Source organism: Pseudoliparis swirei, chromosome 8, assembly GCF_029220125.1.
Source record: "Pseudoliparis swirei isolate HS2019 ecotype Mariana Trench chromosome 8, NWPU_hadal_v1, whole genome shotgun sequence".
NCBI classification, from domain to species: domain Eukaryota; kingdom Metazoa; phylum Chordata; class Actinopteri; order Perciformes; family Liparidae; genus Pseudoliparis; species Pseudoliparis swirei.
In genome coordinates, this window is record NC_079395.1 from 3253360 (window position 1) to 3278033 (window position 24674).

At 49.2% G+C, this 24674-nt stretch overlaps 1 protein-coding gene across 1 annotated transcript in view; it reads right to left on the bottom strand.

Moving 5' to 3' along the window:
• LOC130198373 (partitioning defective 3 homolog) overlaps nt 1–24674 on the bottom strand; it is a 174476-nt gene that overhangs the window by 132509 nt on the left and 17293 nt on the right. The window contains exon 2 of the mRNA XM_056421526.1: nt 14438–14539. Within this exon, the coding sequence (XP_056277501.1) occupies nt 14438–14539 (102 nt within the window). The remainder of the gene's footprint in view (nt 1–14437; nt 14540–24674) is intronic.

Consider the following 24674-nt stretch of genomic DNA (forward strand, 5'->3'; position numbering starts at 1 on the left):
CCGCCCCCTCCGGCTCGGGGTCCATCCAAAGAGACGGCGGTATGACGGGAGGGTGGTCACCTGAGGGTGGACTTCTCATGCAGGAATGACACCGGTCAAACACACGAAAGGGATCCATGTTATGGGGAGGTGGTGTGTGTGTGTGTGTGTGTGTGTGTGTGTGTGTGTGTGTGTGGACTGCGATTGTAGGTTTTTATAAAGCGGTTGTCGTCTTGAGGGTACCACACACACACACCTGGATTATTAGAGCGAGGAAAGATTTGTTGTTTTCTATCGATTGGTTGACTCTTGATATTTCTTTTTTACGTCGAATTCCAGCCGATGAAACCATCATCATCATCATCACCAGAGAGATGTGTCGACGTGTGTCAACGTGAACTAGCTGAAGACGGTCGGGTCTACTTTCCGTTCATTCCTAAGCAGCCACACACACACACACACACACACACATTTTCTTTCTTTATAGGAGAGCATCGGTGTGTGTCGGCGCATGTGTGTGTGTGTGTGTGTGTGTGTGTGTGTGTCGTCTGCTCTCTCCCCTGCTGTTCTGTCACAGATTGCAGAGGTTATCTCATAGAGGGCCTCAGACCCCCCCCCCCCCCCCCGCCCCCCGAAAATCTCATTTACACCAAAACCCCGAGGACACGGCGTCCATCTCTGCTGCTCATGCTGTCCTGCAGGCCGGGGTCAGCACCAAAAACATGTCAGTGGTGGGAGAGGGGGGAGGGGGGGGGGGGGGCACCGGCTTTCCATTCCACCGATTCTCATCAAATCAAAAGGTTTTTTCAGATCTCCGCAAATAGAAATACAAAGAGCATCTTCCAAGGAACGAGCCGAAACCGTCACATGACTTCCCGGAGTTCTGGCAGAGCGCCGTCGTCTCCTGGCCCGTTCCCCGTGTTCTGACCGGCAGCTACAAGGCGAGAGGAGAGGAACGGCGAGGAGCGTTCAGGAGCGCAGGCTCCACACACACACACACACACACACACACACACACACACACACACACACACACACACACACACACACACACACACACACACACACACACACACACACACACACACACACACACACACACACACACACAAAATGGTGGATGGATGAATGGCAGGATATCGGGGCCCTCCATCACATCCGGAGGCCCCTCGGCCCGCGGGGGATGGATTTGTTGCTCTCCGTGTTCACCGTCCTCCATTGTGTTTGTATTGACGGACAGAAGGTGTGTGTGTGTGTGTGTGTGTGTGTGGTGGGGGGGGGACACCAGGAGATCCGCTCGATTACACTGAAATGGATTTGTCCCACGCAGACTCCTTTTATCCGGAGGTCCTCGGCTGGGGGGGAGACGAGTTGCGCAACAGTTCATCATCCAGTGACCTCCAAACCTCAGGCTTTAAGGAAGAGAACAGAGTGAAGGTCAGACCCTCGGCTGCAACAATGCGCCCCTTATTGTTGCTTCATGAACGTCTCCGACGCCCAATTTATTTGAGAGAATTATCAAAAATCAGTTCAGCGAAACGAGACGAGCAGCGAACGAGAAGGGTGTGTGTGTGTGTGTGTGTGTGTGTGTGTGTGTGTGTGTGTGTGTGTGTGTGTGTGTGTGTGTGTGTGTGTCCAACACGCTGCCGTCAAATGAAAAGTTAAATAAAAGTCCATCTATTTTTTTTTTTATGTTCAGCCGTCATCGTGTTTCTGGATCATTACTTTCAGACTCGCCCCGAGAGAAACAGTTGTGCTGCATTGAGTTCACACACACACACACACACACACACACACTTCCCTCTGAATCCATCTCCCTCCTTTGAAGTGAGCGTTCCCGCTAACATGCAAAGAAAAAAGCGACGATTCGTCATAGGAAGGAAGCGACGACGCAGACGGAGCAGATCACGTCACAACTTCCTGTCTAAGCCCCGCCCCCTTCCCCCCCCTAACATTCACTATCCCGCCGGCATCCTTCCCGCCGTACGGATTTTAAACGCATTGGTTGTGGGAGATTAACGGCTGCGGGGGGGGGTGGGGGGGGCTCTTGCACGCCACTCGAGAATGAATGTTTGTTGTTTACAGCTTCCTGTGTGTCGACGGCCTTATTGTCTCACACATACAAGCACCTGTGTATTGCACACACTCCCAAAGGAAGACACACACACCCCTCCTTCCTGCAGTGTAACAGTGACGACCGCCCCCCCCCGGGGAGCCTGACCTCAGAGCTCTGAGGGACCAACTTCCTGCTCCGCAGGACCTCGTCACACATGGAGCCACACTGCCCCCTGGTGGCCAGAGGAGGAGGCGGCGGCCGGTTTCCTGCTGTATCAGGAGTGTGTAGCTCTATAAAACCGTTGCTTTGCCATCACATTAAGTGTCTACTTATGGACTCGGTTATGAATCGTACTTTCTATTATATCATATTATAATATTATATTATTTCTATAATCTATTCATTTGTATTATTTATTTTTCTTAAAGGGACTCAAAATGGACCGAGGGCAGAAATATATATATATATTTATTTATTTTTTCTCTGTCCAACATCACGTCGAGGCGGATGTGCCGAGCTCGGGGCTGGAAACGGTTGCCGTGGCGACCGATGCAGCCGAGCCGTGGCTCCGAGTGGAGCAGAAAGAGCCGATGAACAGACAGCGATGAACATGATCACGACCTCTTCATCACGCGCTGATGTGGACTCAGACGGTGTGATGTCACTGCATGAGAGCACCACTACACACAGGCTGATGTTTGACACACACACACACACACCACTTCCTGTCTGAGCAGGCTGTTCCCACAGACCACAACTGGGCTGGCTGAGTCACTGTGGTGAGAACCAGAGAGAGAGAGACAGAGAGAGAATGAATTTGTGCTTATGTCAACAAGTGTGTTTTCTTCTTCTTGCCGCATTTGGGACATATCTGGCCGTAAGCAGAGGTGTGTGTGTGTGTGTGTGTGTGTCTCAGCCAAAAACAACGCTCAGAGGTTGCCACATGTTCAGGCTGCTTTACCACCAGGGTTGTGCGGCAGTGTGCGTGTGTGTATTTCACCCAAAATAGACGTGACTCTCTGACTCTCCAGAACGAAAACGCTGCATTTTACACTATAAACCACATTTGACCGGCTCCCTGGCTCTTAAAAAAAATCAAAGCCGAGGGACTTCAGAGGTCCTGATCCGGACCTGGAAGTGGTTCGGTTCTTTGCTTTGGAACCAAACCCACAGAACTACGCTGAACCTGAAGGATCTCAGTGCGACCCAGGACCGGTAAACCAGGAGCGGACCAGTGACACAGGACCAGTGACCCAGGACCAGTGACACAGGACCAGTAACACAGGACCAGTGACCCAGGACCAGTGACACAGGACCAGTGACGCAGGACCAGTAACACAGGACCAGTGACCCAGGACCAGTGACACAGGACCAGTGACGCAGGACCAGTAACACAGGACCAGTGACCCAGGACCAGTGACACAGGACCAGTAACACAGGACCAGTGACACAGGACCAGTAACACAGGACCAGTGACACAGGACCAGTGACACAGGACCAGTGACGCAGGACCAGTAACACAGGACCAGTGACCCAGGACCAGTGACGCAGGACCAGTAACACAGGACCAGTGACACAGGACCAGTGACACAGGACCAGTGACCCAGGACCAGTGACCCAGGCCAGGTTCAGCATCTCTCACTCTGTGACTAGGTGTAAGTATACATGAGCCACTTATGTAAGAATCTGTAGAAAAAAAGAACTGCAGAGGAAACGGGAAGAATGATTCACAAAATTTGGCAAAAACTTTTTCTTTTAATCGTCTTTAAAATAAATACAACAATTAATGTTTTTGTGTCAGGCCGACTCTACGGCGCCCTCCTCTGGCCAAGAGCTGAAACGGCTCTTACTCCCTCTGAGCCTTGACAGGAGGGACACGACTCCAGGGTCCGTTTCATTCACCTGGAGGACTCGTCCTGCACTGACGCCACACGGCCACCAGAGGGCGGCGGAGGCCTTCTGTCTGAATGATCTTCTCTCAGCGTCGTAACTGAAGAGTGTTTGTTCTGTGAGGATCCCAGAGACTCATGAGCTCCACCTCGGGGTGAAGTGGGCCGCTTGGGTCGAACTTTAAATTAAGTTCACGGGATGAAAAAGAGTGTTCGGCAAAATCACAGCTGCAACGAGGGAGAGAGAGACAGCCGGAGAACAGACAAGAGGGAAGAGAAGAGAGAGGAGGAGGGGAGGCTAATCTCATTATCACACACACACACACTAGATCTGTTGTGAGCTGCTGTAATCCTCAAACTCCTGTTGACTCCTCAAACATTGTCTTTGTCTCCTCCTGACACTTTTCCCACCACAATTAAGATTAAAAAGCCCAAAGCCGACCGAGTGACCCCTCCCTCCCCTCTTCCCTCTCCCCTTCCTCCCTCTACTACCCTCCCATCCCACACACAAAGTCTCCATCAGATGTTTCACATTGGGATCTCTCCCTCCCAGAATATATATATATATAAATAAATATAAACATGTAAATATAATATATAAATATAAATATATACATGTAAATATAAGTATAATATATATACTGTGTATATATATATATATATATAAATAATCAGCTGGCTAGTATTACCTGAGACGTAAACTCACCAACCACCACAAACATTTCTCTCACACACGACTCGTCGTCAGGAAACTCTCACAAAAGTTGAGCAGAAAAAATGTGACCATGTAGGGCCATGTGGAGCTCAGAGGTGTCGTGGGTTCTCTGGTCCCTGAGCCGACTGATGCAGAGACCGCAGGGGGGGGTGAAGACCACAGAAGGAGACGACGCTACCTCACCGCTAACCGGTGCGCTTATGACCAGACGGAGGAGCCTGAGGCACGAAAACAAGATGCACGACGACTGTGGACGTCTTCCTATACATTAAGTATAGGTGTACACACACACACACACGTGTAATCATGACTCGGGGGTTTGTGTGGGTGGTCATTACTCAAGGTGGAGTGCCTCGACTGCTGAAGCGTGTGTGAGTGAGTAACCATCCAGCCAAACACACACTCAACGTCTCTGGATATCTGGAGCAACATCCCAACACCTCAGGACTGTTTAACGTCAAGGAAAATGCCGCCTCGGCTCTTTAAGCACGAAACATCCACATGTGTCAAATGTCTTGTGTACGCAGAGAGAGAGAGAGAGAGAGAATCCTCTTCACCTGAAGGAGCTCCCATCGCCGAGGGAAGATGAAAACAATGTGTTTAAACACACGCCGCGATTTCAGAAACGATTTTTGTTCTATTATTTTTCGTATTTTTGTTGTTGCTCCAAAAAGATGAAATAATTTTCAGAGGAAGGCGAGCGAGGGCTCGTTCAGGCAAACAGAAACAAACAAACAACAACTCCTAATTGTTTTCATCGCCGCTGTAGAAGCTTCGGGGCGATGATGACGAACAAAGATATGTGGACACCAGATTTAAAGAAAACAGACGAGCTGCATCATCAGGACCGACGTGGGGGGGGGGGGAGCTTCCTGTGCAGGATAATCCCTTTTTAATGGACTTCATGAGGGAGCACGGATGTGGGATGACAATGCAGCGGTTCCAGCGGCGGCTTTCTGACCGGCTTCTCTCATGGGGGAACGGACCCGGCTGCTACCATGGTTACCAAATCCATCATTCCCAGTTGGTGTTGATATTGGGAAAACAAAGATATTTGTTTGCATCTCCAGCTTTTACCGTTATATATCATCTCTTATCGAATATCTTTGGGACGCACACACATACACACACATACACACACACATGCACACACACGTCTAGCGTCCGTCATCCTCTCAGAGACGTTTCTGTGTCACCCGGCCGAGTCCGCTATAAAGTTGTCATCTTGTTCTCATTAAGAGGCTGGAGTGAAATGAGAGAGAGAGAGGAGGGAGAGAGAGAGGGAGGAGAGGGAGGGAGGGGAGAGAGAGAGGGGAGAGAGCGAGAGGGGAGAGGGAGGGAGGGAGGGGAGAGAGCGAGAGGGGAGAGGGAGGGAGGGAGGGGAGAGAGGAGTGGAGAGAGAGAGGAGAGAGAGAGGGAGAGAGGGAGAGAGAGAGAGGGAGAGAGAGAGAGGAGAGAGAGGGAGAGAGGAGAGGGGAGAGAGAGGGAGAGAGAGAGAGGAGAGAAGAGAGAGAAAGAGAGAGAGAGGGAGAGAGAGGGAGAGAGAGGAGAGAGAGAGAGGAGGAGAAAGAGGAGAGGGAGGGAGAGAGAGAGAGAGGAGAGAGGGAGAGAGGGGAGAGAGGGAGAGGAGAGAGAGAGAGAGGGAGAGAGAGAGAGGAGAGAGAGAGGGAGAGGAGAGAGGGAAGAGAGAGGAGAGAGAGGGAGGAGAGAGGGAGAGGAGGAGAGAGAGAGAGAGGGAGAGGGGAGAGGAGGGAGAGAGAGAGGGGAGAGGGAGGGGAGAGGGGAGAGGGGACTGGAATAAATGAGGTCATCACTAGCGAGGATGTTTGGGGGGTTGGTTCCTTCATTTGGGGGATTCATTTACATCTTCAGTTACATTTAACTATAAACTGCTGGATTCACTTTAAAACTGCCAAAATGTCTTTGGACCAGACAGGAAGTGGACAGGAAGTGGACAGGAAGTAAGGCGTTATCCATTTGACAGCAGTCTGAGGAACAGAGTGTCAATTGAGAATGACGTCCAAAGTGGGAGGAGCTTGTTTTGTTGATTTAATCATTTGTTGTCCTCTTTGTCCATCACATGTTGCCGTTGGACCGGGATGAACCGATGTCCTCCTCACAGCAGCGCCGGGGGTTCTCCTTCTAGCGTTAGAAGAACCAGGACGTAACCCGAACCCTGAACCCCCCCCCCCCCCCCCCACACACACACACTAATGTAGACCAAGCAGGGGAGGACAACCCCCCGAGAACACAAGAGAGTAGAAGGAGCGATCCATTCAGGAGGGAAACCAACATGAAGAATAAAGAATAAAGACACACACACACACACACACATACACACACGTTTTGAACCGAAGAAAAAACTAAAATAATAATAATCTCTATATTCTGCATCAGTCAGCGTCTGCAAATAACGAGGCTGCAGGCGGGATTTGGTTTAGCAGCATCTCTGTGTGTGTGTGTGTGTGTGTGAAATAAAACTAAAATCAATATTAACTCCAGAAGGCAACACAACGGACCAAATGAAGAGACGTGAGATCGATCTCTGTAAACACTTCAGTGGGTTTTTAACTGGCCGTCAGCGAAATGAGGCTCCACGCTGTAAGTGAGGAGGAGGAGGAGGAGGAGGAAGAAAAGGAGGTCCGGCGGTCGTCTGGGATGCAACTTCTCTCCCTCCCTGTGCATGCAAGAACATTAAGACTCTTTCTCGTTCCTGCTCGCCGAACCTGGAACATCTGACGATCTCATGCCGTCCATTCTACCTTCCCCGGGAGTTCAGCTCGGTCATCACCACAGCCGTCTACATTCCACCACAAGCGGACACCGACGTAGCACTATCGGACCTACATGATGTGTTATGTCGGCATCAGAACAAGTATCCCGACGCGGCTGTGGTGGTGGCTGGGGACTTTAACAAGGCAAACCTAAAAAAAGCCATGCCGAACTTTCACCAGCACATTACGTGTGCTACCAGAGGGGAAAGAACGTTGGACCACTGCTATACGCCATTCAAGAGAGGCTACAAGGCTGTCTCTCTCCCTCCGTTAGGGAAATCAGACCATGCCGCCATTTTTCTGCTTCCGGAGTACCAACAAAGGATAGCACGGGAAGCGGTAGTGACGAGGGACGTAAAGCGGTGGTCTGACCAATCAGAGGCTGAGCTACAGGACGCTCTGAGTATTGTCGACTGGGACATGATCCAATCCAGTTCCAGTGACGTCAGCGAGTTTGCGGAAGTAGCAATGAGCCTCATAGCAACGCTAACGGACACCATCGTCCCCACGGTAAAAGTTAGGGTCTTTCCTAACCAAAAGCCGTGGGTTGATAGATCCATCCGTGAAGCTGTGAACGCCCGTACTGCTGCCTATAACTCCGGTCTTGTATCCGGCAACATGGACGAGTACAAGGCAGCGGTCTATGGACTGAGGAGGCGGTGAAGAAGGCCAAGAGGAAGTACCGAGACAGAGTGGAATCACAGATGGAGCAGCGCGACACCAGGCGCCTATGGCAGGGGCTACGGACTATCACAGACTACCAGAGCAGACCCCGCGCAATGGTGAGTGCCGACGCATCCCTAGCGGACGACCTGAACTCATTTTATGCACGGTTTAAGGCTAGCAACAACAGCGCTAGCTCGCCGGCTAACAACAACACCGTTAGCGTAGCCGAGGTGAGTTCTACCGCTGGGGATGAACACACACTCTCTGTGACCGAGCACAGTGTGAGGAGGGCTCTGTTGAGGGTGAACACCAGGAAAGCTGCAGGTCCAGATGGCATATCTGGGCGAGTACTGAAGACCTGTGCTAACCAGCTAGCTCCAGTGTTCACCACAATATTCAACCTCTCCTGGCTGAGTCCGTGGTCCCGCCTGCTTCAAGAGATCCACTATTGTCCCTGTGCCCAAGAATGCTTCTCCAGCATGTATGAATGACTACCGACCGGTGGCCCTCACCTCGGTGGTCATGAAATGCTTTGAGAGGCTGATAAAGGACTACATCTGCGCCTTCCTCCCTTCCTCCATGGACCCGCTGCAGTTTGCTTATCGCCCAAACAGATCCACGGATGATGCTGTCTCCCAGGTACTGCACACCACACTCTCTCATCTGGACAGCCAGAGGGGGGGCTATGTGAGACTGCTGTTCATTGATTATAGTTCAGCTTTCAACACCATAGTCCCCTCCAGACTGGCGGGCAAGCTGACTGAGCTGGGACTGAACACCCCCCTGTGTGCTTGGATCCTGGACTTCCTGACCGCCAGGCCACAGGTGGTCAGGGTGGGCAGACACACCTCAAATCCCTCACCCTGAACACAGGATCCCCCAGGGTTGCGTCCTCAGCCCCTACTGTACTCCCTGTACACACATGACTGTGTGGCCAGGTTCAGCTCAACACCATCATCAAGTTTGCGGATGACACAGTGGTGGTGGGCCTGATCTCCGACAACGACGAGAAGGCCTACCTGGAGGAAGTTGCTGATCTGTCACTCTGGTGCCAGGACAACAGCCTCATCATGAATGTCACCAAAACTAAGGAGCTGATTGTGGACTTTAGGAGGGCACAACAACAGAGGACGTACTCACCACTGGGGATTAACGGGACTACTGTGGAGAGGGTGAGCGGGTATAAATACCTGGGAGTCCACATCACCGAGGATCTGACATGGTCAACGAACACAGACACTCTGGTGAGAAAGGCAAGGCAGCGCCTCTACCACCTCAGGCAGCTGAGGAAATTTAAAGTTTCCCAGAGGATCCTTCAGTCCTTCTACTCTGGAGCTGTAGAGGGCGTCCTGACAGGAAGCATCACAGCCTGGTTTGGCAACTGCTCCGCTCAGGACAGGAAGGCTCTGCAGAGAGTAGTGCGTTCGGCTGAGCGCACTATTGGAACTACACTCCCCACCCTGCAGGACTTGTACACCAGGAGGTGCAGAACCAGAGCCGGCAGGATCATGAAGGATCCTCACCACCCCAACAACAGACTGTTTCAGCTGCTGCGGTCAGGCAGGCGCCTCCGTAGTCACGCTGCAGGAACAGAGAGACTGAGACGGAGTTTCTTTCCTCAGGCCATCAGGATTGTGAACTCCGACCTCACCAGGACCCCCACATAGACCCACACAACTGCCCCTCTTAGGCACACACACACACACACACACACACACTTACTGTAAATATTGTGTTGTTTTTTATTTGTAAATAGTGTGTACTTGTTGCCCTTGCACATTCCTGCTGAGCATTGCCACTTTCATTTCACTGCACACCCTGTGTGTGTATGTGACAAATAAAACATCTTGAATCTTGAATCTCTTGAATCTTGCTGGGAGATGCACCCCCCCCCCCCCCCCCCCCCAGCACCCTTTTCTTCTGCGGTCTGATGGAGGAATATTTTCCAGTGAAAGTCTGCCGCCAAGTGGTCAAAGGGTGTAACTGCACCTCATCTGCTACGACTTATAAACGGATTACGGTTTGTAAACGACGATGGAAGAACATCTCCGTTTGCGTCTCGTTCGTGTGGAACGAGGGATCAGAGCGGAACGCCGCCAACAAGGATCAAGTGAATATCGTCGCTCGTCGAATTGTTCCAGACATTTTGAAGGAGGGGGGGGGGGGGGGGAGACACACACACACTTAAATACGCCGAGAGGGAATATAAACACGAGTAAATACACATGCAAATTAGCTGTAGCTTCAATCTGGTGACATTAATGCTTTAACTGTAGTGACAACAATAATAAAGTATCAGATTCCAGAAGCAGCTGTGTCGGCGAATAACTCATCGTTTATTCAGCAGCTTGACAGGTGAGACACTTCAAGGGGATCAGATCACACACACACACACACACACACACACACACACACACACACACACACACACACACACACACACACACACACACACACACACACACACACACACACACACACACACACACACACACACACACACACACCTCTGGGTTATGTAACCTCACGGCCTCTCCTGTCTGCATGTATGTATATCTGTCTGCGTGTCTGTCTGTCTGTCTGCATATTAGCAAAAGGCAAAATATGATGAGCTGCAGCAGCTGTGCGGCACACCCCGACACACACACACACACACACACTCACACACACAAACACAGCCCAGTTGTCAACATGTGAGGGTCGTGTCGTCGCTGCAGGAGGATGTGTCGGGACGAGCGTGTCACCGGACACCTGGGGTATGTCTGTGTGTGTGTCCGTGTGTGTGTGTGTGTAATTGAGCTGGAAAGTGTGTGTGCGAGGGAGTAGGCGGTACAAACTGCTACTACGACCAGAACTACAGTCAGGCGATCCTATTGGCTACCAGCCGGCCAATCGGAAACGAGTTCGGTCACCACGAAGTGAGCCAGCACAGATCCAGGTGCCCATAAAAGAGGATTCCTCCAGGTGAGCGAGGTCAGTAAAGGTCAGGCTGCTGCTGCTTTGCTTAGTGTGAAAGGTGTGTGTGTGTGGGGGGGGGGGGGGGGGGGAAGGAAGGATGACCAACAGATGGAAAGATGGCATCTGGTAAAACATTCGGTGAGGCCGCCACTTTTCCTGGCACGGGTGGTACACTACGAAAAAAAACACACACACTTTTACGCCTGTAACTTTCACAGATTCCACACACACACACATACACACACACACAGCAAAAGCACTAAAAATACACACATATACAGACATCTTCCCCTCAGTGAAGGCAACATGCAGCCGACGTGTTTCATTCCAGTGTGGGCTAATAAAAGTGCCTGTGTGTGTGTGTGTGTGTGTGTGTGTGTGTGTATACGTGTGTGTGTGTGTATGTGTGTGTGTGTGTGTATACGTGTGTATGTATGTGTGTGTGTGTGTATACGTGTGTATGTATGCGTGTGTGTGTGTGTGTATATGTGTGTATGTATGCGTGTGTGTGTGTGTGGGGCGGCATTCCTTCCCGTCTTTAAAAAGAGCTCCTGTGGAATGGCAGCGATGAGTCACAGCTGCCAGGAGACCACCAGTCATGCTTAGTGGCACACTCAATCGCCCCTTCCCTCTTTCTTCCCTTCCTTCTTTCCTTCCCTCCCTCCCTCCCTCCCTCCTTCCCTCCTTCCCCGACCACGTCGACACCGTTCCATCTGCTTGAGCTGATGCCGGCGCCGATGGGAGACCGGCGTGTTCATGAAGTTCAGTTCCCTGCATCTCAGTGCATTCAGTGAAGCTCCTCCCCAGGAAGAGAGGTTCCTGAACGCACCGCGGCGTTGACCCCGTTGACCCCGTTGGCCCCGCCAGCCGTTACGCGGCTGCTCATTCCAACCCGCTCTCCTCCTGCAGGCGTCGGCGCCGAGCCACCGGTTCCCGTCTGCACACGTGCAGTACGGATCGGGGGGGCGGAGGCGATGAATCCCACGATGCCGTGAGACCGTGAACACAACTCTGAAGATCGTCATTTACATCTGTGACAAAGAGGTTGAACAAATAAATATATGAAAGACAGACGTGTGGAGAGCAGTCGAGTTACTTTGTCCCTCCATCACAGCCTCTCTTCCTTCTGCCTCCTCACACACACACACTCACACACACAAAGAGACACAGAGACACACACACACACACACACACACACAAAGAGACACAGAGACACACACACACACACACACACAAAGAGACACAGACACACACACACTCACACACAGACACACACACAGACACAGACACACACACACACACACACACACACAAGAGACACAGACACACACACACTCACACACAGACACACACACAGACACACACACACACAAAGAGACACAGACACACACACACACACACACACACACAGAAGAGACAAATCACATTAATTCATTGCAATTCCGTCTGATCTAATTTGGTTTTACTGGACACAATAAAAGAAGTTGTGGCTTAATTAGATTCCCCAGAACAGCAGCTGTGTCGAAACGTCACACTGACAACACGGCCGCCAGCAGAAGGTAACCGAGGTCAGAGGTCAGAGGTCAAACAAATACAAACGAGACCACGTGGCAGCGGAGAGGAGCCGACAGGGCGGCTTCATTCTCACATTCAGACAAGTTGAGTGTTGTTTTTAATTAATTCCCAAGTCGCCTCACTTCCTGTTTGTCTGGGGCCGCCTGATTGGATGACGGTGGTCAATAAGAGCTCGTTGAATCACCGTGGCGACGGAGAGGAGACGTCTTGACGGATCGATCTGGGGACACGACCCCGAGAGAGTTTACAAGAGAGTATTAGACTTTCATTAAAAGACTAATAAGAGACATCTGGGGGCCAGGCGTCACACTAAGGGGACCAGAGTTTACAGAAGAAGAAGAACAAGAAGAAGAACAATAAAAGGAAGAAAAAAAAGAAGAAACAGAAAACAAAGAACAAGAAAAACAAGAAGAAAAAGAAAAAGAACAAGAAATGAAGGAGGAGACGGAGAAGAAGATTTTCTTCGTGTGAAATTATTTTTGTTTTGCTATTTTAGAACCAAATGATCAATCAACCAAAACATGTTGCTCAGCCTTCACGCACGCACGCGCACACGCACACGCACACGCACACACACACACACACACACACATACACTGATTTCAAAGCAGAGCAAAAAGCTCAGATTAGCGTCAGAGGCTGAAGAGTTGTCAGGGAGGACAAACGCCTGCAGGGATGGAGAGATGGAGAGAGAGAGAGGGAGAGAGAGGGAGAATGATGTCAGCACGTGTGTCTCTCTCACACACACACACACACACACACACCTGGAGGTCTTCAAACAAGAGATCAAGGAGCGCCGCCGGCCCCCAGGAGCTGAACCTTCAAGCTCCAAAAGAAGAGTTGGATTTCACCTTTAAAGTCCTGAACGGCTCCAGAAAAAAGAAACTTCAGCTCCATGAAGATGAGAATACAGAGAATCTCCTCCCAGCTTCTTCTCTGCATTTACAAAGGGAGGAGGAGGAGGAAGATGAAAGCCCTCCAGGCTTTGACAACAAACGTTACGATACCTTTGCATCTACAACCTGTTAAAATACCAGCAATCATTCACGTTCATGAAGACGCCACGTCTAGGAATCGGCGTCCACTTCCTGTTCAGAGTGTCCACTTCATGTTCAGAGCGTCCACTTCCTGTACAGAGCGTCCACTTCCTGTTCAGGGCTCAATCCCTGAGGGGCGTACGGCGGCGTCGGTGTTACACCAAAGGTCCTCGTAGTGACTTTCCCTCTCTCCGTCTATCCCCCTCTCTTCCTGTCTCCCCTTCTTTCCTCTCTCCCTCCCTCCCTCTCTCTCTCTCCCTCCCCTCTCTCTCTCTCTTCCTGTCTCCCCTTTTTTCCTCTCTCCCTCCCTCCCTCCCTCCCCCCCTCTCTCTCTTCATGTCTCCCCTTCTTTCTTTCTCTCTCTCTTCTTCTTTCCTCCCTCCCTCCCTCCCTCAGGGGAACCCAGCCGGAGACTGAAGATGTCGGGCTGTTTGCTTCCTGTCCTTCACCTCTCTCTCTCTCTCTCCACCTCCACCTCCACCTCCACGCTCATGTGAAGACGTACGACGCGGCGCTCTAAATGAACGCTGACCCGCTCTGATCGGCTAGAAACTCTCTCCTCTGATTGGTCAGAAGCACTTCCTGTGCAGCGGGAACAGAAAACAGCTTCACTGCAACTCCACCAAAATTACCACAAATTACCCCCCCCCTCCCATTGCATTCTGGACTTTAAAAGAACCGCCATCCCCCATGATCGACCACGTGGAGGGGCTAGTGGGCGGGGCTAGCGGCAGCGTCCCTTTCCTTCAGAGTCTCGCGGCGTCCGTTTGGGACCCGGCGCCACTCACCCGGTCTTTGTCGTCGGCCACGTCGCAGAGCACGTCGTCCAGGTCCAGGATGCCGCCGTCGCCGTGCTCCACCCGGTGGACCTGCAGCCAGTAGCTGGAGTCCTGGAGGAGGAAGAGGAGGAGGAGAAGAAGAGACATTTAAAAATAATAGAAAGATGGCCGCAGACATTGTTGAGGCAAGTCAATGAGCCCAAAGTGACTCAGCGTGATAATAAGGGGGGGAGACACTTCTTTTTTTTAAAAGCCAGAGCAGTTTTTGAAAAATAAGACGAGGGGAAAAAAAAGTCAGAATCAGAATTGAAAAACGGAGGTTTTAGAACAGAGGTGTCAAACTCATTTTCACCGGGGGCCACATCCGCCTCATGGCTGCCCTCAAAGGGCCGGTTGTCACTAACACGGTATAATTCTAACTACTCCAGAACATATTGTTAAATAACTGTCTTTGCATTTGTTTATTGTTTATTTCGGTGTACTTATATAAAGCTATATATGCAAATGTATTTAATATGATACAATAAATCTATTTAATTTCATTATATTTATTTTAACCCACATTACTTTATCAAAGATCAAACAAACATTATTACATTGACTTTGTTAAAAGCTTTGTCACAGTTGAGACAGGTGGTTCTCCACTGGTCTGGGCAGTGGTTCTCCACTGGTCTGGGGCTGTGGTTCTCCACTGGTCTGGGCAGTGGTTCTCCACTGGTCTGGGCAGTGGTTCTCCACTGGTCTAGGCAGTGGTTCTCCACTGGTCTAGGCAGTGGTTTTCCACTGGTCTGGGGCAGTGGTTCTCTACTGGTCTGGCTTTGGGACGCACTATCACCCCTGAATGACAAGGGACAATGACAATGACGAAATCGAGGGACATTTTTAACTTCTCAAATGTATTTAATGAAAAGATGGTGCAGTTTGAACCTGAGAGTTCAGAATATCACAGTATGCACAACAAAACTATTTAGTAATATTCCCTTTTACAGTCAATTATGAACCAACAAGTGAATCTTAAGGACACAAGGTAATACAACATACATTACTTCTCTGTAACTTCAGACTTTAAAAAAAGTCTAAACAGTGCTTTCATGCATAAACATGAAATAAAAAAGTCTGGTTTTAAAAAGCCTCAAAAGATGTAATTCATGTCTCACTCACTGAACCTCTGACACATAAAGCTGCTCTACAAGTCAGAGTCTTGAGGAGCAGCTTTTATACACAAACTCTAAATAAATTAAACAAGGGAAATTAAAAAAGATTCACATATTCAACATTAACTTTTCTTCTGACTATATTATAAATACTGAACAACATGAAGCAGCACTCACTTCAACCTTAGTGACCACTGACATAGACCTGATTGAGGAATTCATAATAGGGGAACTGGGGATGTTTGTTAATACAAAGTCAATGTGGTCACGCACGCACGCACGCGCGCACGCGCGTCTGGATGTCCGCCGGGCGCGTGAATGACAGGACGCGAAAAATGCGCCTCATTCGGGCTGATTTTTTAAACTCGGGCGGTAAAAGTAGGTGAGACTGTTGAAATGCTCCGCGTGACGTCACTGACGTCATACCGTTGAATCAGAACCTACGGAGGATATCGATCGTCTGGAAGCGGCCGTCATCCAGACGCAGCTCCTGGAGAAGCTGCGTGCGGCTACGGATAATATAATATGTAATATTAATATTATTAACCCAGACTCGAGGGCTTGATGGTCCGACGTGTGTGGGACTTTCTCAACAGAACAAAGAGTGTGTATTTCTTCCGTGGTGGACGGTGGTAACGAACTGTTATGCCACGATAAGCCACGCCCCCTCTCCGGCGCTTCTAGCGCGAGTGAAGAAAACGTGACAAATAGTCCAGCGAGTGAACTCACGCGAGTACATTTAGTAAAGCAACGCAAGGGTTCGCCTCTCCTCTGGCTGAACGCAGCATGAAGGAGAGTGAACAGACCGCACTCGGCTGCCAAAAAAATGACCTTCAAAATAAAAGCACAATATTTTTTTTCTCCTTTTTTTAACCCTTGTGTTGCCTTCGGGTCAATTTGACCCGATTCAATGTTTCACCCTCCTGTCGCCTTCGGGTCAATATGACCCGATTCAATGTTTAACCCTCCTGTTACCTTTATATTTACTAACATATTTTACCCTTGAGGTCAATATGACCCCAGCTATTAAAATCTCCAGAAAATTATTAGAATTAATATTGTTTTCCAAGTTTAAGTGTGAGGTACTTTATGTTTGTTTTTTGACTCCCGAAAGAACACCGACATTAAACATTGAATCGGGTCAAATTGACCCGAAGGTGACAGGAGGGTTAAATATTGAATCGGGTCAAAATGACCCGAAGGCAACACAAGGGTTAAGAAAAGGCATCATATTTATTTCATGCCGTCGCGGGCCACATAAAATCACGTGGCGGGCCACATTTGGCCCGCGGGCCATGAGTTTGACACGTATGTTTTAGAACAACTTGACGGGCGGTAGCGACAAGAAAAAACACGAAGCGTGAACTTCAAAACAAGCGATAATGCGCGACAATTATTTTGTCATTGTTGGCAAGAAGGACACGCACACACGCACACGCACACACACACACAGCTTTATGATAAACGGGACATAAAGAAAGGTTCCTTTCATCAGGGCGAAGTCGTAAACGTGAAGCCGCCGCGATGTCTCGACACGCGAGAGACAGCACAGAGACGTCGGAGTTACATTCATGGAGGATTTACTGCGAGCGACAACATATAATAAAATAAACCTGCAGACAGAGGAGTGTATAAAAATAAAATAAAGACGTGTGCGGGCAGCGACCGACGGCGTAATGAGTTGAGGCGTGGCGGCCCCGGGGGGCCACGGCCTCGCTACCCACAGGTACCGTCTCACCCATCAGAGAGGGATGAAGACGAATACCTGGGGTGAGGAACGGAGACATTGGGTGGGGGGGGGGGGTCTCCAGATTCCCACACATGTGCGTACAAGCAGTGCATTCGCTTACGTCTTCATGTCTTCGATGTCTCCAACGAGCCCGACGTCCACAGCTGATCTCGGAAAATAAATGTTTTTTTTAAAGGTGGAAAAAAAATTGCAAAAGTGTGCATTAGTTGTTCTGCTTCAGAGAGGAGGAACGAGAGGATGAAGAGAGGAGAGAGAGAAAAGGTTGAGTCGTCTTTTCTGAGTCGTTTCTCCGACGCCCGTGACAGCCCGTCACTTTGTGTAGCCCCGCCCCCCCACACATGGACCCCCTGTGGATTCCAGCTGATGGAGCTCACAGATCCCACGTCTCTCTCTCCTTCTTCTCTTTCTTCTCCTCCTCCTCCTCCTCTATGCATTCACAGACACATCAAAGCAAAGCTGTAAAGTTCTTATCTGTAGTAGCCAACGTTCACCGGGTCGGCAACCGTCAACAAATCACTGCAGGTGTGTGTGGAAAAGCTTGTCTTAAAGGTACTGCAGCCTGTCATTTTCTAGATATAAAAAAAAAAGATTTGTGGAACAGGAAAAACAAACATTTAAGCTTTTTTAGGGTTTTGACTGACAGAAAATCTCCTGGAAATCTTTTTTTTATTTTAAGTGTAATGCAAGCAAAATGTGCAATGAGCAAGTACAAATAAATAAATACATATATATATATATATTTTTTTTCCCCTTCCTTCCTATATATGTTATATATGTGCACTATAATCAAACCGTATTGGTCACACGAACGGAACCGTGTGTGTGTGTGTGTGGTTGTCTTTATCAAATGTAGATCGTGTGTGTGTGTCTGTTGGGACTGGGCAGGGCCGGCCACATCAAAGACTGTGTAGAATGTTGTGTGTGTGTGTGTGTGTGTGTTAGTGTGTCATCTGGTAAAAAATAGCTCACCGCTAAATGTCCCGGTGCCAAACCTCTGATAGGAGTCACATAGTAAACAAGGTTATAGTATGACACACACACACACACACACTTGTTGAGTGTTTTCATAATCGTTCAAAGCCAAAATCCTTATTCTGAATCAATATATTTGCACGACACACACACACACACACACACACAATGGGGGGGGGGGGGGGGGGGGGGTGTCCACTCCCCCCGAGACGCGTCGCGCCGACAAAAAAACAACAACCATCAGTGTTCTTCAAGGTTTGCAATTATCAGTGTGCAAAAAATAAAACAGGAAGCAGAAAAGGCCCCAAACAGGAAGTGGACCCCCAGCCGGCCAGAACCCAACAACAGCATCTTTCAAATCAAAAATCTAAAAGCAGGCGCGCCGTTACCACGACGATCAGACCGGACCCGTCGTGGCAACGGAGACTCAGCCGGCGAGAAACTCAACCGACGCCAAAGATGTCCGTGGAAGACTTGGCATCACCGTCGGACGACAGCGACTGGGAGGCCGAAAAGAGGCCGAGCCTCGACGACGGCCTCGACGACGGCCTCGACGACGGCCTCGACGACGGCCACTCGCTGCTCCTGGAGCTCGTCCTCCTGTTCAGCCGTCTGCTGTGCTTTGAATTCATCCACCACAACAATCGGCTCATGGACATGCAGGTGGGCCCGCGAACACCGGCCTGGGACTGGACCCGTGTGTGTGTGTGTGTGTGTGTGTCCTTTACAAGTGTGTGTGTGTGTAGCAGTCCTTTACAAGTGTGTGTGTGTGTAGCAGTCCTTTACAAGTGTGTGTGTGTGTGTGTAGCAGTCCTTTACAAGTGTGTGTGTGTGTGTGTGTGTGTAGCAGTCCTTTACAAGTGTGTGTGTGTGTAGCAGTCCTTTACAAGTGTGTGTGTGTGTGTAGCAGTCCTTTACAAGTGTGTGTGTGTGTGTGTAGCAGTCCCCATTAGTTGCAAGTCGAAGTGTCCTTGAGCAAGGCACTGAACCCCCAGTTGCTTCCCGGGCGCTTCACCGCAGCCCACTGCTCCTTAATAACTAAGGATGGGTTAAATGCAGAGAACTAATTTCCCCTTGGGGATTAATAAAAGTGTATATTCTATTCTTTACAAGTGTGTGTGTGTGTGTGTAGCAGTCCTTTACAAGTGTGTGTGTGTGTGTGTGTAGCAGTCCTTTACAAGTGTGTGTGTGTGTGTAGCAGTCCTTTACAAGTGTGTGTGTGTGTGTGTAGCAGTCCTTTACAAGTGTGTGTGTGTGTGTGTAGCAGTCCTTTACAAGTGTGTGTGTGTGTGTGTAGCAGTCCTTTACAAGTGTGTGTGTGTGTGTAGCAGTCCTTTACAAGTGTGTGTGTGTGTGTGTGTCTGTGTAGCAGTCCTTTACAAGTGTGTGTGTGTGTGTGTAGCAGTCCTTTACAAGTGTGTGTGTGTGTGTGTAGCAGTCCTTTACAAGTGTGTGTGTGTGTGTGTAGCAGTCCTTTACAAGTGTGTGTGTGTGTGTAGCAGTCCTTTACAAGTGTGTGTGTGTGTGTGTCTGTGTAGCAGTCCTTTACAAGTGTGTGTGTGTGTGTGTGTAGCAGTCCTTTACAAGTGTGTGTGTGTGTAGCAGTCCTTTACAAGTGTGTGTGTGTGTCTGTGTAGCAGTCCTTTACAAGTGTGTGTGTGTGTGTGTGTAGCAGTCCTTTACAAGTGTGTGTGTAGCAGTCCTTTACAAGTGTGTGTGTGTGTGTGTGTGTAGCAGTCCTTTACAAGTGTGTGTGTGTAGCAGTCCTTTACAAGTGTGTGTGTGTGTGTGTGTCTGTGTAGCAGTCCTTTACAAGTGTGTGTGTGTGTGTCTGTGTAGCAGTCCTTTACAAGTGTGTGTGTGTGTGTGTAGCAGTCCTTTACAAGTGTGTGTGTGTAGCAGTCCTTTACAAGTGTGTGTGTGCGTGTAGCAGTCCTTTACGTGTGTGTGTGTGTGTGTGTAGCAGTCCTTTACAAGTGTGTGTGTGTGTGTGTAGCAGTCCTTTACGTGTGTGTGTGTGTGTGTGTAGCAGTCCTTTACAAGTGTGTGTGTGTGTGTGTAGCAGTCCTTTACGTGTGTGTGTGTGTGTGTGTGTGTAGCAGTCCTTTACAAGTGTGTGTGTGGCAGTCCTTTACAAGTGTGTGTGTCTGTGTAGCAGTCCTTTACAAGTGTGTGTGTGGCAGTCCTTTACAAGTGTGTGTGTCTGTGTGTGTGTAGCAGTACTTTACAAGTGTGTGTGTCTGTGTGTGTGTAGCAGTCCTTTACAAGTGTGTGTGTGTGTGTGTCTGTGTAGCAGTCCTTTACAAGTGTGTGTGTGTGGCAGTCCTTTACAAGTGTGTGTGTGTGTGTGTGTGTCCTTTACAATGCCTCTCCCTCCAGCGGTGGTGTGACGAGGACCGCCGCCGCATCCAGGACGACATCGACGAGGTTTTCGGAGAAGGGTTCTCCGTTGACTCGCTCGGGGGCGGGGCGACCTCCGACCGGGAGGAGTCGGCGCCGAGCGGCGACGGGGACCTCGAGGAGGCGGTCGAGACGTCGTCCACCTCCGACTCGTCCGATGACTCGGACTGAGCGGCGGTCTTTTCACCGGGAGGAAAAACTCATAAACGGCTGAATTGTTTTTTGCTTTGTATTTTATTTTATTTTTTAAATGGCGAAGGATTTCACGTGTCGAGGTCGCTTGAACCTCTCAGGTGTCATAATGTGGCACTGAAGATGCTCATTATGTAAGGATCTCAGAAGGGACCTGGTGGAAGTCCGATCCGATTGGATTATGAGAAGTGGGCGGAGTCATCGTGGCGTCATCCGTTGGTTTCGTGCACCGTCGCTTTAAAGCTTTGACTTCAGCGTTTTGGCCGGACGCCATCTTGGCTATTTTACAACCAGTACGGCTCCGATAGGGGAGCAACCTGTCAATCACCTTGTAGCCCCGCCCCTAAAGCATAACCTGCTCTATGAATGACCATAATGTACGAAATGATGACATCATGCTGGATAGAAGGAGACTTGAAACTAGAGACTGAGACACAAACTTACTCATTTAGACTTCTCTACAACCAGAGGAGTCGCCCCCTGGTGGTCAGGAGAGAGAATGCAGCTTTAACACATGAAGCATAGATACCAATATAAGTTAATATGCTTCTTTTTGCAACGAGAGGAGTTTGTTATACTTCCCCCCCCCCCCACCACCCTCTTCCTCCTCCCTCCGTGTCCTTGTAAAAACGTTAAGGAGCGCCGCCCTCCTCCTCCTGACACACATTAGCGCTCGTTTCATGTGATAAACCGCCGCAGCTCTCTGGGAATGCCTCGGCGATCCATCCGGCTCCATAAATAACGTTTGAAACCCTGCGGCGCCGAATCCACGAGCGCTCAGACGATCAAACGGCACGACGTTCACTCCAGAGTTGTCACTTCCCACTGGCAGCTTTCATCCCTTCTGAGCGCGGTTAGTTATGAATGGAGCAGAAAGAAGAAGAAGGAGGAGAAACACATGGAAGATCTGAGAGGATAATTAAGTGATTGTAGGTGTAGGATTTAGAGCAGGGAGGGGGGGGGGGGGTTATAGGTCACACCGAGCCGGGAGGAGGACGTTAACGGGGATGAGATGTGGAAGCTGCTAACGGGAAGTAACAAACTGACACTTGACATATTTGATCTTGTTTGTGTATTTATTTATTTTTTGTGTATTTTATTCAGTCAATCAAATCAAATACAATCCAATATTATTCTATATAATAGACAAAAGAGAAGGACTGAAAAGGTATAGGTAGAAGCAAAAAATGCTTATAAATCCCGATCCTAAATTGAAATAAAAATAAATCAGAAAATCAATATAAAATAAAGAAAAAACAACAAACAAAATAAAAAACAAAATATATTTATATATACTTCTTTTTATATTTGTACGTTGGGTTGTCGGCGACATTCCGATGGAGAGAACCCGGAGCCGTGGCCCCTTTCTAAACTACTAAAGTTATCTTACTGCAAAATGCTAACTTCAGATATAAATACATGAGCTAAACCTGCAGGTTGAATATTTTGGATGTGAAGATCACTCGTGGCTAAAGAACAACACATACGCACGTCAAGAATTCATTCCCAGCTTCTGTGTTTTAAAAAATAAATAAATGAAATGAAAAGGTGTTGAGAGCTGGAATGGGGTGAGTGTGAGGAGGAAGAGGGGAGCGACCGCTCCCTGGATGAACGCAGCTCCACAAAGAGCAGCTCCACAAAGAGTTTCCTCGAGCCGAGTGTTTAGAGGCGAGAACTCGAGGTCAAAGACCGACGAGAGACTTCCTTCAAGTGTGTGTGACCTCATCATAATCACACTGTTTAAAGTTCTGAACCTTTGGTGGATATATTGATCTTTTAAAAAGGTTGTATTAATAGTTTCATGACAAAGTGTATACCACTACAGACTGAATCAACACTTTTGAGTCCTGCATCTTCGCCATCTTGGATCCCGCTGCTTTCTAACTGCGTGCTTTTATTTTGAAAAACAACCATAATAACGCTTATAATAGAGATAAATTATATGCAACACATGTGGGGGGGTGGGGGAGGGGATGACAGCACATATCATATCGTTCCAGTAACAATAATTATGGCTGCAGGGGGTTCCCGTCCCCATCGTGCCCGACATGCGTGGGGACGGGAGCGCCGCCGCCTGCCGCTCAGACCACAGAATTAACCTGTGTGTGTGTGTGTGTGTGTGTGAGAGAGAAAGAGAGAGAGAGTGCATGTGGTCCTTAGAAGTATTCAGTGTGGATGGGACAGAGAGGTTTTAGACCCAAATACAGATAAAGACTCCTCCTCCTCGTTCCTCCTCCTCCTCCAAAAAAAAAGATGAAACTTCTCCGTGCTTTCCCCCCCGAGAGAGAAACCAGAGAGGTAGCGAGCGGCCTCCCGAACGCCACGGAGCCGCTCGCTCTGAGACAATGGCGCCCATTCAGAGACGGACGTGTATCTGATCCAAACAGGCGGCCGCTTTACAGGTTTTAACGGCGCTCTAAAAATAGTCAAAATTACACCAGCGAGCCGCCACGAAACCCCCACGGGCAGGTCCGACTAATCAGGGGGGCTGAGGGGGGGCTTGACCTTCAGCGTGGAGACAGTCTCCATCTTTTTCACAGCAAACATGCGTCTGTAGGGCCAACAGGCGAACACGTTGTTCTCTGCCGCGACCTTCACGACCTTCGTGAGGTTGAACGTTAACTAAAAATCAATGCCATCAATCGGGACGCCGGTGTGTTCCCACCAAAACGCCGGTGACACAGAGATAAGAGCGGAGAGGCCTGAGAGTCAGCCTGACTCGGTTTCCTCCTAGATTATAATCTAAATGATACAGCGAGATTATTTAGATGATCGTGCCTCTGAACTCTATCGCAATCATATTTTCACTTTTCCCCCCAAATATCAGTTCATTTGGAGCCACTTCTCCAGTGCGATGAATACCCAGCACAAAACGCCAAAAGCCTCATTTGGAGTCTTCCGGTCCCGGGGGGAGGATCCGTGTCGACGTTGGTTTTAAAACCGGGCCGGCAGATTGAAGACGCGCGTCTTGATCCTTCAACAACGAGAGGGATGAAAAAAAAATCTAATTTATCTGGCGACTCCTAAGACGGCTTTTCCTTAAAAAAAAGGCACCGCTTAGAACTCCCCGAAAAGGAGGCGAACTAATGCCTTCAGTCCAAACAGGTGCTTTGACAGATTGTCTTCATCACCCGACTGCAGAGGGACGTCACAGAGCAGCAGGTCAGCAGCTCAGAGCGTCTCTTTGTTTTGCAGCCCGGACATGTCGCTCTCTTTTCTAGGTGTGCTTCTTGTTCCCACAGAGCTTCATCTGATTATCTATTCAGAACTCTCAGGATAAAGTCCTGATGTTCAAGAGGGAAAAAAGAATCATTTAAAAAAAACATATTTGTTTTGGTAAACTGCTTTAAGACAAGAAATAAAAAGAAGAAAACAAGTTAAAATTAATACGAGTTATGAATGAACCCCGAAAGTTAAAAACTCGAAAACAAAAAATATACAGTCGAGTAACGAAGGAGTTTAAAAAGACTCAAAATCGAGATCCCGAGTAATTCACGTTACAGTCGGACGCGCCTGACCTTTTCTTTCACCGGCCAGAAGTACCACGGCGGAAAAAAGTCAACGTTCAAACATACCTGTGTGTGTGTGTGTGAAAGAGTGAGTGAGTGAGAGAGTGAGTGCGTGTGTGTGAGAGTGAGTCAGTGGGAGAGTGAGTGAGTGTGTGTGAGAGAGTGAGTGAGTGAGTCAGTGGGAGAGAGAGAGAGAGAGAGAGTGAGTGAGTGAGTCAGTGGGAGAGAGAGAGAGAGAGAGAGCGAGTGAGTGTGTGAGTCAGTGGGAG